Here is a 16,681-nt window from a genome sequence, read left to right as displayed (position 1 = left end):
TCCAAATTAGTGTTGATAGTTGTATTGAATTTCCAGTGAGGTATGAGTGTTTGCTCCAAGTATTCTGCCTATATTTGACTTTGAAATTAAGAACATCAATAAAAAACTTGCCTTTGCTTTTATGTATGATTTTGATGCCACGAAAAAATGCACCTTTCCTTTCTTTTCTAATTTTTTCACAATTGTACTCCCCTAAAAATAAATTCTTGAACATATAGTTGTCACTCTGTCAACGATCTGTCTGTCCCTGGGACATTTACAACTCTTTCTGGGTAAAATCTTAAGCTTTCTTCTTGATTTTAGTTTTCAAGGTCAATATTATTTTAAAAAAATAATAAAGAATTGGTAGAAAACCAGTTTTACAGAATATACTAAATACTGTACTATGGAATGGGAAAAACACTATCAATGGTTTGGTCAAAGGTCAGGTCACAACTGTAGAAACAAAATGATTAAATCTCTTGAATTAAAAACTTTTTTTTTATTTTTCAACAGTGTTTTTGGTCATGTGGCAATGCAAAAAAGGAATAAAGCCTTAAACATATTATGTAGAAATATGCTTGTCAATATAGAAAATTACTCTTGAAAAAGGCATAATAGTTATAATATAAACTAGAAGACAAGGATGTCTCCAAATCTTTTTAACTTGTTCTTCTGTTTTACAGAGCTGTTATAGATTTATCAGGAATAGAAAAGGAAGTTACCCACACAATAGACCAGCCCTTAGAAGATGAGGGAGGTATCATTAAACTTCTGTTGACAATCAGTGGAACAGTTGGTACCGAAACTATCTCAGATCTCGCTAACTACACCTCAAATCCTAGGGAGAAAATAGAAATCGTTAGAAAATATGTAAGTACTGGTATGGAAACTATCTCAGATCTCGCTAACTACACCTCAAATTCTAGGGAGAAAATAGAAATCGTTAGAAAATATGTAAGTACTGGTAGGAAACTATCTCAGATCTAGCTAACTACACCTCAAATTCTAGGGAGAAAATAGAAATCGTTAGAAAATATGTAAGTACTGATATGGAAACTATCTCAGATCTCGCTAACTACACCTCAAATTCTAGGGAGAAAATAGAAATCGTTAGAAAATATGTAAGTACTGGTAGGAAACTATCTCAGATCTAGCTAACTACACCTCAAATCCTAGGGAGAAGATAGAAATATGTAAGTACATGTTTTACTGGAATTGAAAGTGTTGGTGGGCTCTGTTTTATGCACAGAATTGAAAGTACTGGTAGGATCTTTTTCATACTTTTCTTAAGTTGACTCTTTTTTTTCCCCCACACAACATCTGTTTTGATTGTTTTTAATTAAGGGGGCTCGCGGGTCTAAATCATTTTATTTAATATAAAATTTCGCTATTTTTTTCTATAAATGAACTTCATCTTATACCTAACAGAAATATAAATTAAAAAAGAGGAGTCACTGATCATTTACGCTCACAATCTGCCTTTGAAAGAAGCATACATTTTTGTTAAGGGGACTTTTTTTCTGTTGAACCAATAGGAGAAAAAGAGTTAATATCGAAATAAAAAAAAAACTTAATTACAGAAATCGCTTAAATTTTACAATTATTTAGTTAATGTATAGCTTATTTGAAAACAATAATAAAAATTATAGGTCACTGATGAGTAAAAAAAGATATTTCAATTTTAATGCCAAAAAATAGCATTTTTGTACCAAAGGGAGATAATTTTGAGCTTTTTCAATGATATAAACATTTTAAAAGTCATTTAGGGGCCAAACTGAATCGATTTTTTTTTGTTAATTTTTGTATCATATCATAAAGTAATAACTAATAGTGTAATAAATAAAATTTGTTATGAAAAAACAAATGTTTAATTTTTGCTGAAATTTTTTGTACCCTCCTTAAGAGAAATTTCTGGACAATTTTATTTAAAAAAAAAATGTCAAGTCCAATTTTGATGCAAAATTTAAATAGTTACTATCTCGAAGTTATTTACATTGATAGGTCAGTACATAGACTTATAATTTCTTCATCGTCATGAAATATTTGCCACTGGATGTTAAGCAACCAACAATCAATCAATCATATATAATTTCCTCAATATTTTTTAGAAATCGTTACTGCTGGTCTGTTAACAAATTTATTGTGTACATAAAGAATTGTGTTTATTTATTACATGTTTTGTATTTTTCTCCATTTTCAGGGTTTATTTAATTCCTTTAAAAATATAAAAGATATTGGTTGGTTGCAGATTAAAGGTAAGTAAAGGCTATAGTGTGAATGAGTTATATAACAACAGGCTTCATGTGGCATAGTGGGGTAGGAACAAAAAATATCTCATCTTTGCTAAATGCAATTCTAATATCCATTAAAGAGATAACTGTACACGTTACTCAATTGTTAGACAATAACACTACTGATGGACGTCAACAAAGCTTCAAACACAATACAGTTATAACTATTATAATGCAAAATGATTACATAATTCATTTTTTCTTGCTTCTTGTCCGCCTCAGAATGTGTTTAAATTTATTAAAACAAAATTTGAGGTACAAAATTTTTGTTTATGAATGGAGAAATTACATGCCAATACATTCTGAAATTCAAAATGTTAGCTTTTTTAGTTACAGACAGTGAGATGAAGAAATTTTATGTTTATCTCATCCAATAAGATCTATTGATATGAAATACTTGCTTTCGAATTATATGTAATATTACCCTGAAGTATGTATATGGTTTAGCCTACAAATGAAAGGGTTTTGTTGATAATCAAAAACATTTATTTTTCAATATTGCAAGAACAAAAAATATATGGAGAAGTTTGAGATAATATTTTCACAATGCATGTGTGATTATTCTTATCTACATTTATGTATTCAAGTTTTACAAGAAATTTGCTTTTACGTTTTTCCAAAAACTGCCTATGATATTAATTAAAGTATCAGAACAAAAAGTTACACATTTGGAAAAACATGAAGTTTTCTCTCTGTATTATAAGTTACATCACCAAACACCAAACCAAATACAAAGATTTTTGTAAGTCACTTAAAAAGTATGACTTGATGTAAACGAAAATTTGAATAAAATATGACATTTCATAATGCATATATATTTATTTTTTAGTATTTCGAGCTCAGGGACTTATTGCTGCAGATTTCGGTGGAACAAGTGATCCATTTTGTGTTTTAGAATTAGACAATGCACGATTACAGACTCAAACAGAATACAAAACACTTAATCCTGAGTGGAATAAAGTGTTCACATTGTAAGTATATGGTGACCTATAATTGTTTCAAGAAATATAGGTCATTTAGACTTTGATGCAAAATTAAAATTTTAGCGTAAGGCAGTTTACGATGAGTTATGTCATATCAATTTAATACCTAGTAAACATGTTCATTTAGTTGTGAACTTTTTAAGATTCATGCCAAACTAGGGTTTTGACTCAGATTTCTCAGTTCACTTAATGTAGGAATATGATAGTGTGAGCTGTGCATTGTCTCATATAGACATGTATTCTTTCTTATGTTCAGTTATGAGTATTTACTTTTACTATTCTTTCTTTTTCAGCAATATTAAAGATATACACTCAATATTAGAAGTTACTGTTTATGATGAAGATCGAGATAAAAAAGTGGAATTTCTGGGGAAAATAGCCATTCCTTTGTTAAATGTAAGTATTATCTGCTGAATTAATTTACACTTTAAATTAGAATAAGAAGTTTAGATATGTATTTGAGTTGCATATCATTTCATGTTCCATTTTGAGGTTTCAACCATGAACGATTATTTGTTTTAATAATCTAAATATAGGAACAGTCTATGACCATACTTTACAAAATAAACAACAAATCAAAAATCAAACATTCTGGTAACAGTAGATGACAAAACAAGAAATCTCACGTTCTCTGACATTTCAGTGTAGGACTTGACATTTATTCTTGTTGCAATGGTATTATAATCTCCCCAAACATAAATATGAGCATCTGTACTATTGTCATATGAGTTATCTCAAGCTAACAACAAATAATCATGGAATATAGAAAATTTATCTCTAAATAATGAATAATGCTGGCTGTAATAATTATAGCATGAACTTTATATTTGCAGGTTAGATGTGGTGAGAAGAGATGGTATACATTAAAGGATAAAAAATTACTAAATAGAACTAAAGGTGCTATAATGTTGGAAATTGATGTAGTTTATAATCCGGTAAGAACATTTGTTTCAAATTATTTGATATCTTTTACATTCTTACAATTTTAAGGCAGTCCTTTATTTTAGTGTAAATATATTTCTACTGTAACCTCTAGTGTCCTTTCATGTAACTTTTGGGTAACAAAATTCGTTTCTTTAATGAGGTATTCCCAGTTTCTCTGACTGTTTACTAGCTTAGTTGTACATGTACTCATTTCATTATTAAACTGACCTGCCAACCTTCATGACTTATTGGGGATTTTCCCAATAAGAGTGGTGATGACTTGAACTTTATTCTAACTTAACAACTCAAAACATGTATTCAAATGAGTTAACATGGTATTATCACATACATACTCATTCAAATATGGAAGTAGATTAAAAACTCTTATGACAATATAAGAGGAGCATTAGGTCATCTTTTGGTCCGAGACCACAATTGTCGTCCCTTGATTTTCGTTGTTCACAAATATAGTCCCTAGTGTTGCCATTAATTTTTATACCCCTTCCAAATTTATTTCTCCATGTTTAATGCCTCAAATTGCAAGTAGGGGGTGAAATTACACTGTAAAGAAATTTGGGTCCAGAATTTTAAAGGAAAGTAGTGATTTGGTCCAGCTGAAAAAGGTTTAAAATTAGCACTTCGGAAGCTGTCAAAAGATTTCAAGACGCCCTAAACATAAAATTGTCCATATTTTGAGTTAAAGCCGATGAAGTTTTCTATAATTTTGATATAATTTGTCCCAAAAGTAGTACAACACACTGTAAAAGTTTCTTTGAGAAAGCGCAGGTGGGATTTTTTTTATTTTCATTTATGTTCTAAAAGAAATGAACTACCAAATAATTGTGGTCTCGGACCTTTTGCTTAAAATCCCTCTTATCAATTTTGAAGAGTCATAAGCCATTAACATGGAAATTAGTCTGAATTGATATACTTCTGCAAGTCTTTTTTGTGACAATTTTACTTTTTAGTTTTCAATAGAAAAAACATTTAAATTGTAAAGTTTCTCATTCTAACACAGTTATCTAGGAATAGTAAATAGACCTAAATGTCTTTTGCTTTAATGGTTGTTGGGTTGTTGGCTCAATGTATACCCTTCATCTTCTGGTGAATCTTTTAACAGTCAAACATTTAACATTTTTAGATGTACTTAAAAAAAAACCTGAAATACATGTCTGATTATGTCTGTCGGAGGAGTCATACATTTTTCTTTTAATTGTAGGTAAAAAGTGCAATTAGAACAGTAAACCCCAGAGAAGAAAAATATATGAAACCAGAACCAAAGTTTAAAATTGCGGTAAGTCTCTTGTTTGAAAAACATTTTAGCAATTTTACAATTCAAAAATATTTAAAATAAGTTTTGATGAAAGTTTGCAAAATTTAATATTTCTTTATACAGAGCAAACGAAATTAGAATTTCCATTGAACAATATTCAAATGCATTTTTTTTATTTTGATAGCCAAAGATTAATATTTTTGAGAGAAAACTTAAATTGGTATGATTAAGGTGGTACCCAACACTTTAACTAAAATTAATTTGGCTCGCTTAATTTTCTTAAAATTTTGACAAAGTATTTACTTTGACTCTTTGACAAAATATATAAATATTTCAAAAATTTTGAACCAACCGTTTTATCAGAAAAATTACACTGGTTATATAGCAGTTTGACAAACACTTATTTTGATCATTGAAAAGCTTAATATTTCCCTAACAACACTACGTTATCAAAACGTTTAGCTGATTTTACAGAGTTATCTCCCTGTAGTGTTAGGTACCACCTTAAACGACATTTATGATATCTATTTGGGTGCTACATTAATTTGACACAAACTATTAGTTAATTATAAAAAAGAAAATTATTTTTTCAGACAATGAAGAGAAACATCGCTAGAGTAACACAGATGGTATCATCATTCACAGAAGTTGGAAAATTTCTAAACAGTTGTTTTGAGTGGGAGTCGAAACCTAGAACAATCACTGCCTTTATTGTAAGTCTAAACCTTGAACAATCACAGTCTTTATTGTAAGTCTAAACCTGGAACAATCCCTGCCTTTATTGTAAGTCTAAACCTAGAACAATCACTGCCTTTATTGTAAGTCTAAACCTAGAACAATCACTGCCTTTATTGTAAGTCTAAATCTAGAACAATCACTGCCTTTATTGTAAGTCTAAATCTAGAACAACCACTGCCTTTATTGTAAGTCTAAACCTAGAACAATCACTGCCTTTATTGTAAGTCTAAACCTAGAACAATCACTGCCTTCATTGTAAGTCTAAACCTTGAACAATCACTGCCTTTATTGTAATTCTAAACCTAGAACAATCACTGCCTTTATTGTAAGTCTAAACCTAAGACAATCACTGCCTTTATTGTAAGTCTAAACCTAGAACAATCACTGCCTTTAGTGTAAGTCTAAACCTGGAACAATCACTGCCTTTATTGTAAGTCTAAACCTAGAACAATCACTGCCTTTATTGTAAGTCTAAATCTAGAACAATCACTGCCTTCATTGTAAGTCTAAACCTTGAACAATCACTGCCTTTATTGTAAGTCTAAACCTAGAACAATCACTGCCTTTAGTGTAAGTCTAAACCTGGAACAATCACTGCCTTTATTGTAAGTCTAAACCTAGAACAATCACTGCCTTTATTGTAAGTCTAAATCTAGAACAACCACTGCCTTTATTGTAAGTCTAAACCTAGAACAATCACTGCCTTTATTGTAAGTCTAAACCTAGAACAATCACTGCCTTTATTGTAAGTCTAAATCTAGAACAATCACTGCCTTTATTGTAAGTCTAAATCTAGAACAACCACTGCCTTTATTGTAAGTCTAAACCTAGAACAATCACTGCCTTTATTGTAAGTCTAAACCTAAGACAATCACTGCCTTTATTGTAAGTCTAAACCTAAGACAATCACTGCCTTTATTGTAAGTCTAAATCTAGAACAATCACTGCCTTTATTGTAAGTCTAAACCTAAGACAATCACTGCCTTTATTGTAAGTCTACACCTAGAACAATCACTGCCTTTATTGTAAGTCTAAACCTAGAACAATCACTGCCTTTATTGTAAGTCTAAACCTTGAACAATCACAGTCTTTATTGTAAGTCTAAACCTGGAACAATCCCTGCCTTTATTGTAAGTCTAAATCTAGAACAATCACTGCCTTTATTGTAAGTCTAAACCTAAGACAATCACTGCCTTTATTGTAAGTCTAAACCTAGAACAATCACTGCCTTTATTGTAAATCTAAACCTAGAACAATCACTGCCTTTATTGAAAGTCTAAACCTAGAACAATCACTGCCTTTATTGTAAGTCTAAACCTAGAACAATCACTGCCTTTAGTGTAAGTCTAAACCTGGAACAATCACTGCCTTTATTGTAAGTCTAAACCTAGAACAATCACTGCCTTTATTGTAAGTCTAAATCTAGAACAATCACTGCCTTCATTGTAAGTCTAAACCTTGAACAATCACTGCCTTTATTGTAAGTCTAAACCTAGAACAATCACTGCCTTTAGTGTAAGTCTAAACCTGGAACAATCACTGCCTTTATTGTAAGTCTAAACCTAGAACAATCACTGCCTTTATTGTAAGTCTAAATCTAGAACAACCACTGCCTTTATTGTAAGTCTAAACCTAGAACAATCACTGCCTTTATTGTAAGTCTAAACCTAGAACAATCACTGCCTTTATTGTAAGTCTAAATCTAGAACAATCACTGCCTTTATTGTAAGTCTAAATCTAGAACAACCACTGCCTTTATTGTAAGTCTAAACCTAGAACAATCACTGCCTTTATTGTAAGTCTAAACCTAAGACAATCACTGCCTTTATTGTAAGTCTAAACCTAGAACAATCACTGCCTTGATTGTAAGTCTAAATCTAGAACAATCACTGCCTTAATTGTAAGTCTAAATCTAGAACAATCACTGCCTTTATTGTAAGTCTAAATCTAGAACAATCACTGCCTTTATTGTAAGTCTAAACCTAGAACAATCACTGCCTTTATTGTAAGTCTAAACCTAGAACAATCACTGCCTTTATTGTAAGTCTAAATCTAGAACAATCACTGCCTTTATTGTAAGTCTAAACCTAGAACAATCACTGCCTTTATTGTAAGTCTAAACCTAGAACAATCACTGCCTTTATTGTAAGTCTAAACCTAGAACAATCACTGCCTTTATTGTAGGACTAAACCTAGAACAATCAAAGCCTTTATTGTAAGTCTAAACCTAGAACAATCACTGCCTTTATTGTAAGTCTAAACCTAGAACAATCACTGCCTTGATTGTAAGTCTAAACCTAGAACAATCACTGCCTTGATTGTTAGTCTAAATCTAGAACAATCACTGCCTTGATTGTTAGTCTAAACCTAGAACAATCACTGCCTTTATTGTAAGTCTAAACCTACAACAATCACTGCCTTTATTGTAAGTCTAAATCTAGAACAACCACTGCCTTTATTGTAAGTCTAAACCTAGAACAATCCCTGCCTTTATTGTAAGTCTAAACCTAGAACAATCACTGCCTTTATTGTAGGTCTAAACCTAGAACAACCCCTGCCTTTATTGTAAGTCTAAACCTAAGACAATCACTGCCTTTATTGTAAGTCTAAACCTAGAACAATCACTGCCTTTATTGTAAGTCTAAACCTAGAACAATCACTGCCTTTATTGTAAGTCTAAACCTAAGACAATCACTGCCTTTATTGTAAGTCTAAACCTAGAACAACCACTGCCTTTATTGTAAGTCTAAACCTAGAACAATCACTGCCTTTATTGTAAGTCTAAACCTAAGACAATCACTGCCTTTATTGTAAGTCTAAACCTAAGACAATCACTGCCTTTATTGTAAGTCTAAATCTAGAACAATCACTGCCTTTATTGTAAGTCTAAACCTTGAACAATCACTGCCTTTATTGTAAGTCTAAACCTAGAACAATCACTGCCTTTATTGTAAGTCTAAACCTGGAACAATCACTGCCTTTATTGTAAGTCTAAACCTAGAACAACGACTGCCTTTATTGTAAGTCTAAACCTAGAACAACGACTGCCTTTATTGTAAGTCTAAATCTAGAACAATCACTGCCTTTATTGTAAGTCTAAACCTAAGACAATCACTGCCTTTATTGTAAGTCTAAATCTAGAACAATCACTGCCTTTATTGTAAGTCTAAACCTAGAACAACCACTGCCTTTATTGTAAGTCTAAACCTAGAACAATCACTGCCTTTATTGTAAGTCTAAACCTAAGACAATCACTGCCTTTATTGTAAGTCTAAACCTAAGACAATCACTGCCTTTATTATAAGTCTAAATCTAGAACAATCACTGCCTTTATTGTAAGTCTAAACCTAAGACAATCACTGCCTTTATTGTAAGTCTACACCTAGAACAATCACTGCCTTTATTGTAAGTCTAAACCTAGAACAATCACTGCCTTTATTGTAAGTCTAAACCTAGAACAATCACTGCCTTTATTGTAATTCTAAACCTAGAACAATCACTGCCTTTATTGTAAGTCTAAACCTAGAACAACGACTGCCTTTATTGTAAGTCTAAATCTAGAACAATCACTGCCTTTATTGTAAGTCTAAACCTAAGACAATCACTGCCTTTATTGTAAGTCTAAACCTGGAACAATCACTGCCTTTATTGTAAGTCTAAACCTAGAACAATCACTGCCTTTATTGTAAGTCTAAACCTAGAACAATCACTGCCTTTATTGTAAGTCTAAATCTAGAACAATCACTGCCTTAATTGTAAGTCTAAATCTAGAACAATCACTGCCTTTATTGTAAGTCTAAACCTAAGACAATCACTGCCTTTATTGTAAGTCTAAACCTAGAACAATCACTGCCTTTATTGTAAGTCTAAACCTAGAACAACCACTGCCTTTATTGTAAGTCTAAACCTAAGACAATCACTGCCTTTATTGTAAGTCTAAACCTGGAACAATCACTGCCTTTATTGTAAGTCTAAACCTAGAACAACCACTGCCTTTATTGTAAGTCTAAACCTTGAACAACCACTGCCTTTATTGTAAGTCTAAACCTAGAACAATCACTGCCTTTATTGTAAGTCTAAACCTAGAACAACCACTGCCTTTATTGTAAGTCTAAACCTAGAACAATCACTGCCTTTATTGTAAGTCTAAACCTAGAACAATCACGGCCTTTATTGTAAGTCTAAACCTAGAACAATCACGGCCTTTATTGTAAGTCTAAACCTAGAACAATCACTGCCTTTATTGTAAGTCTAAACCTAGGACAACCACTGCCTTTATTGTAAGTCTAAACCTAGGACAACCACTGCCTTTATTGTAAGTCTAAACCTAGGACAACCACTGCCTTTATTGTAAGTCTAAACCTAGAACAATCACTGCCTTTATTGTAAGTCTAAACCTAGAACAATCACTGCCTTTATTGTAAGTCTAAACCTGGAACAATCACTGCCTTTATTGTAAGTCTAAACCTAGAACAATCACTGCCTTTATTGTAAGTCTAAACCTAGAACAATCACTGCCTTCATTGTAAGTCTAAACCTAGAACAATCACTGCCTTTATTGTAAGTCTAAACCTAGAACAATCACTGCCTTTATTGTAAGTCTAAACCTAGAACAATCACTGCCTTTATTGTAAGTCTAAATCTAGAACAGTCACTGCCTTTATTGTAAGTCTAAACCTAGAACAATCACTGCCTTTATTGTAAGTCTAAACCTAGAACAATCACTGCCTTTATTGTAAGTCTAAACCTAAGACAATCACTGCCTTTATTGTAAGTCATTGAATTTTTTTTTTTCAGATAATGACTTTAGAATTGAATTATTTATCTCCCGGAATGTATTGTCAATAAATCATCAGAATCTTATAAATGATTTACTATTTTGTAGGTCTATCTTGTAGCAGTATGGTTTTTTGAGCCCTATATGCTGCCTATAACATTATTACTGGTTTTCCTAAAGAATCTTGCCTTTTCTTCCATGCAAACTGCTTTTTCTACAGAACCAGCAAATGATGTAAGTATTTAGGATTAAGAATAAAATTAAATTCCATTGAATTTTTTTTTCACAATTGTCTGTCACATGTTGAAAACAAGAAACCATAAAATCATTATAGATTATTGTTGATCATCTCAAAAAGATTAATCTTCTCATTTGAGCCAGTACGGCAAAAGTGAGAAAAGCATTTGAGTTGAGATAACCAATGATAATCTGTTGATCACTATTTTACCTATGAGGACCTTGTTGTTTCATTGACAACGGCCACCTGCACACTTAGTTTCTAGCGATAATTTTTCCTTTCACTCTCCTTTGCTGAGCAAGGAAATTATCAGCCTTGACAATTTGTAACTGCTTTCATCAGAAATAACAATAGAAAATCTTAGAAGCAGCACAGAATTTTATGATGAAGTTATAAAAAAAAAGACAATAAGGACCAATTGCTTCTATTTATACATGGATATAAACAGAATTTTGACAGTTACCCTTGATTTACAGACAGTTAAAATGACATTTGTCTGGATATTTGTTATTGAGATCCAGTAGTTTTCAGCTAAACAGGAATTGAAATTAAATTGGGCCTAGATTCAGTAAAATTCAGTGACCCAGGATTGGGTATTTTTAGAATAAGATTCATTTCTATCATCCATGAGAGAGAGGACAAGCAACTTAACCAACCAAACATTTGATTTAAATATTTTATATAGATATAAGAAGATCAGGTATGAGTGCCAATGAGACAACTCTCTATCCATGTCACAATTTATAAAAGTAAACTGTTAATGGTCTTAGTATGGTCTTCAACATGGAGCTTTGGCTCACACTGAACAGCAAGCTATAAAGGGCCCCAAAAAATTGGGCCCCAACTAGTGTAAAACCATTTAAAGGGAAAACCAACGGTCTAATCTATATAAAAAACAAGAAATGAGAAACACTTATTAACTACATCAACAAACGACAACTAATGAACATCAGATTCCTGACTTAGGACAGGTGCAAACAATTGCAGCGGGTTTAAACATTTTAATGGTACCAAACCTTCACCCTTATCTAAACCAATAGTGTAACATCACAACATAGAAAGATGATTTTTATTTCTATGTTCTTGATCTATTTTTTTACAGTTATATGTAGATGAAGATGATGATGATGATGACGATGAAACAAAATTGGAAAAGGTAGGTAACCATAGATTGACAGAAAACCAACAATTGATACAAATATTTTCAATGTTGTTTTACTGTAAATTCAGAAATTTTAGCATGCATTTATTATTGTGATTTTGTAATTTAAGACTAAAATGCTATTTTAATTTTTGCAATATTGAGAAAAATCCTGTTTAATTCATATAAATAATCGAGAAGCAAGTTTAAATTATTGCGATTATAACCCTGTCACATTTTTCACAATAATAAAAAACACTGCAATAATTTATAAAATTACAGTTTGTTGTCTTACAAAATGTTCATTATTTCTTTACAATTTTACTTTAAAACTTTGAAATAAGGTGCAACACCCAAAATGTGTTTGTTTAGGATATAAAAAATTAAGAAACAAATATTAACAGACACAAAAAAAAACACAAAGGGAAACAATGTTTAAATGGTGTGCTTTCCTTGTCAGACCTTTATTGATAAGGTCCTGAATTGTATTTCATGACTCTAACTTGGATTTGAAAAGATCATTTAAATTAATTTATTATCTATTTTTGTTTAATCCATCTGAATTAATTTTCACTTATCAGAAACCAATTGAACATTGTTTTGAATAGTATGAACTATGTATTGTTCTACCAAGAATACAAGCTGTTTGAAGCATGGAAAATATATATACATTGTTTGAGATGATTGAATTAACATCAACGTTTGATAACCAAAAATATCTTATCACTATTACTGTTGTATAAATATAGTAGGTGTACTGTATATTGGTTGGGTGTACTGTATATTGGTTGGGGAACTTGTGAAGAATGGAGGTGCATGACAAATTATTAACAAAATACTTGTATGTTAATTCACTGTCATATTAGATGAGTTACTATAGCTAAGGGTATTTTTTTGTTTAAATATAGTCAAAATTCGAAAATATGTAGATTTTATTTAAAATAAATTGAACGTTTTCTCCAAATAAAACCCAAGAGTTGTTTTTGAAAAAGTTATATTAGGATTAAGTCTACAGCAATATTATGCAAAACTATAAAATAGTAAATCTTAGAAACTTCAAATTTAAGTTGTCTATCTTTTGCTTTTTGAAAAATATGTTCTGCTTTTCATTTTTATCTAGACTTTGCCTGAAGCACTATTAAAGAGTATTTTATTTCCCACTAAAAGTATAAGGGCATTCTTCTTAAGACAATGAAGTCAGCTTGTGCAAAATATTTTTTTACATCATTCTATGAGCTAATTACATAGCAAAACTTTTTATATTTAGTAAATCTACACAAAATATTGTACTTGATTGTTACATTTTCTAGGAATCAAGCTATTAGAATGTAGGAAACTCTTAGATTAACATATTCAGTGTAGGTTTTAAATAAAGGATTAACATTTTCATATTTTTTTATTTGCAGAAAAAGGTAAATTAATTCTTCAGGTAGTTTACGCCTATCTGCACCTCAACTTTCTAACAACGATTTAATTACATGGTTATAATTTCCCAGACAAAACAGTTTATTCAGGAACATTTTAATTACACTTCATCTAGTAAATCTTACATGATCAAATTTCATAGAAAACTATAGTTATTGAATATTTTTAGACGAGTTATTGCAAACATTTAGAACTGGGGGATTTTAGTATTTTTGGGGAATTTTAAAAATGAAGTCTTTTTCAGAAAGAATTTAAAATTTATCAAAAATATATATTAGAAACGTTTTTTTCAAGTTTCATTTTCATATGCCCTGAATAACTGTTTGAAGAACTGTTTCCTGTATTTGTGTCTGGTTTATTGACATTCTAACCGTTTGAGCTGGGGTTTGCTTAATAATTCTGCTTGATAATAATATCTCACTTCTCACCCTCTCTTTTCCTAAAACTCTTATAGTACAATCACTCTCTGATGTATGGTGTTTCTCTCACTTATTGCTAGATATCATGTATTACTAAATCATACTCTTAAAAATTGTAAAATTTCATGCAGACAGATTATTAAAATGATTAGATGTCATTTATTGAACTGAAAAACTGAAAATCTAGAATTTTTAGAAACAGGGTACAGACATTTAGAAATTTAGAGATTATTTTATCTTCTTAAAAGGTGAGAGAATTTGGTTTTGGTTCCAGATTTTTTTAAGTCCTCAGATTGTTTTGTTGAAAAAACAATTTACATTTGTTCAATTATGTTCTGTCAATAACTCCCAATATTTCTTTTCTTAGGGTATTTTGATGCCCCATTTATTTGGCATTATGTTTTTTGGCCTGTGCCTCCATCTTATGCCCCATTTATGGGCATTATGTTTTTTGGTCTGTGTGTCTGTCCGTACGTCTGTTTGTCCATCCGTTCATCCCACTTCAGGTTAAAGTTTTTGGTCGAGGTAGTTTTTGATGAAGTTGAAGTCCAATCAACTTGAAACTTAGTAAACATGTTTCCTATCATATGATCTTTCTAATTTTAATGCCAAATAAGAGATTTTATCCCATTTTCACGATCCAATGAACATAGAAAATGATAGTGCAAAGTTCAGTTTAAAGTTTTTGGTCAAGGTAGTTTTTGATGAGGTTGAAGTCCAATCAACTTGAAACTTAGTAAACATGTTCCCTATGATATGATCTTTCTAATTTTAATGTCGGTCTCATTGGGGTCTAAGCGTGACGAGGGATTGTCGATTTGTTTGTAAGCGTGACACCTGAATGTCAAATTATTGTGTCGGGAAAACGGGAAATGAGGTCTAGCAGGACCCAGGAAATGACAAAAAAAATGAGAATTGCTTACGTACATAGTGTAAGCGGGATACGGGAATCCCACAAAACAGTAAGTGGGATCCAGGATTGGAACCCCCCAATGAGACCCCCTTTAATGCCAAACAAGGTTTTATCCCATTTTCACGGTCCAATGAACATAGAAAATGATAGTGCAAAGTTCAGGTTAAAGTTTTTGGTCAATGTAGTTTTTGATGAGGTTGAAGTCCAATCAACTTACTTAGTAAACATGTTCCCTATGATATGATCTTTCTAATTTAAATGCCAAATTAGAGATTTTCCTCATTTTCACGGTCCATTGAAAATAGAAAATGATAGTGCAGATGGGGCATCCATGTACTTGGGACACATTTTTGTTCTATATTATTTTTAGACATAGTACATTTAAGGGTGCAATAACTATTTATAAATTATATATTTGTTATTTAATCTTTTCTAATGACATTAATATCATATTCAACACATGTACTATGATATAGATATTATTTATGAAGTTTATAAAAATATCATAATTCACAATTCTATATTTGAGGATTATAACAGATCTTTGGCATTACTATCTCTTGTTTCATTCTGAGACTCAATATCAGACTGAGGTGCAAGCCGAGGGATCTTATGGGTCAATGAATGATACCAGGGCTGATATGCATGCAAAAGGACATATTATTTTATTAAATGCTTAAAAGAGGTTAATGTTGAATTAGTATCTGACAAGATACATACATGACATTGTTCATTCGATTATCTGAATGTTGGTTTTACTTTCAGTGTAGGTGTCCTTTTCTTGCTTAATGAACATTGACAATTAAAACAAGAATTTTCTTCATCTGCCATTATTTCATGGAATTAAGGCGTGTGATGTCATTGAGAGTAGGGGGAAAAAAACAATGTTATTCCTTTTGACAAAAAATATGATAACTTAAAGGGACTTAGTGCAGTTATTGCATATGCAAAACCCAATCTTTTTGTTGAAATATGTAAAATATGCTATGAAGTAGAAAAGGAAAAAAAAGTGTGTATTTTACAATTCTATTTTTAGGCATGTTTTCTCTTCAGTGGGCTGCATATATTCATATACTCTTACAAATAACCAATAATTATCTTTAATATTGGCTTCAAGTTGTCTTCCTTTCTTAAAGTTTTATTAATATTAATGGTAAATGTCTGAGCCATTTTGAATTATGTATTTATGTTTGCACATTAGGATGAGAAGAAGAGTGTTCATGAGATATACAAAGCTGCCCAGGAAGTATGTCTACAGGTACAACAAGGAATGGACATGGTGGCATCGCTCGGTGAAAGATTTAAAAAGTAAGGAAACAAATCTGTTGTAATGTATAGAGTTGGAAGTTAAGGTGGTACCAAACACTTTGACTAAAATCAATTTGGCTTGTTTAATTTTCTTAAAATTTTGACAAAATATTAACTTTGACCCTTTGACAAAAATATAAAAGTTTCAAAAAAATTGAACCACACACTTAAGCGTAAAAATTTCACTAGATATATAGCAGTTTGACAAAAACTAATTTGGATCATTGAGAAGCTTAATATATGTCCTTAACAATAAAATGTAACTAAAA

General features: G+C 31.2%; 1 protein-coding gene across 10 annotated transcripts in view; it reads left to right on the top strand.

Annotated features, from left to right (window-relative positions):
* LOC139519034 (multiple C2 and transmembrane domain-containing protein 1-like) overlaps positions 1-16,681 on the top strand; it is a 98,342-nt gene that overhangs the window by 74,769 nt on the left and 6,892 nt on the right. For all 10 annotated transcript variants that reach the window (XM_071310784.1, XM_071310786.1, XM_071310793.1 and 7 more), the window contains 10 exons: positions 666-852; positions 2,183-2,237; positions 3,103-3,244; positions 3,550-3,652; positions 4,090-4,191; positions 5,400-5,474; positions 6,047-6,166; positions 11,077-11,202; positions 12,309-12,362; positions 16,306-16,412. In XM_071310784.1, the coding sequence (XP_071166885.1) occupies positions 666-852; positions 2,183-2,237; positions 3,103-3,244; positions 3,550-3,652; positions 4,090-4,191; positions 5,400-5,474; positions 6,047-6,166; positions 11,077-11,202; positions 12,309-12,362; positions 16,306-16,412 (1,071 nt within the window). The remainder of the gene's footprint in view (positions 1-665; positions 853-2,182; positions 2,238-3,102; positions 3,245-3,549; positions 3,653-4,089; positions 4,192-5,399; positions 5,475-6,046; positions 6,167-11,076; positions 11,203-12,308; positions 12,363-16,305; positions 16,413-16,681) is intronic.

This window comes from Mytilus edulis, chromosome 4 (genome assembly GCF_963676685.1).
Source record: "Mytilus edulis chromosome 4, xbMytEdul2.2, whole genome shotgun sequence".
NCBI lineage: Eukaryota > Metazoa > Mollusca > Bivalvia > Mytilida > Mytilidae > Mytilus > Mytilus edulis.
The sequence above is the reverse complement of the archived record's forward strand: the minus strand, read 5'-3'. Positions and strand labels throughout refer to the sequence as shown.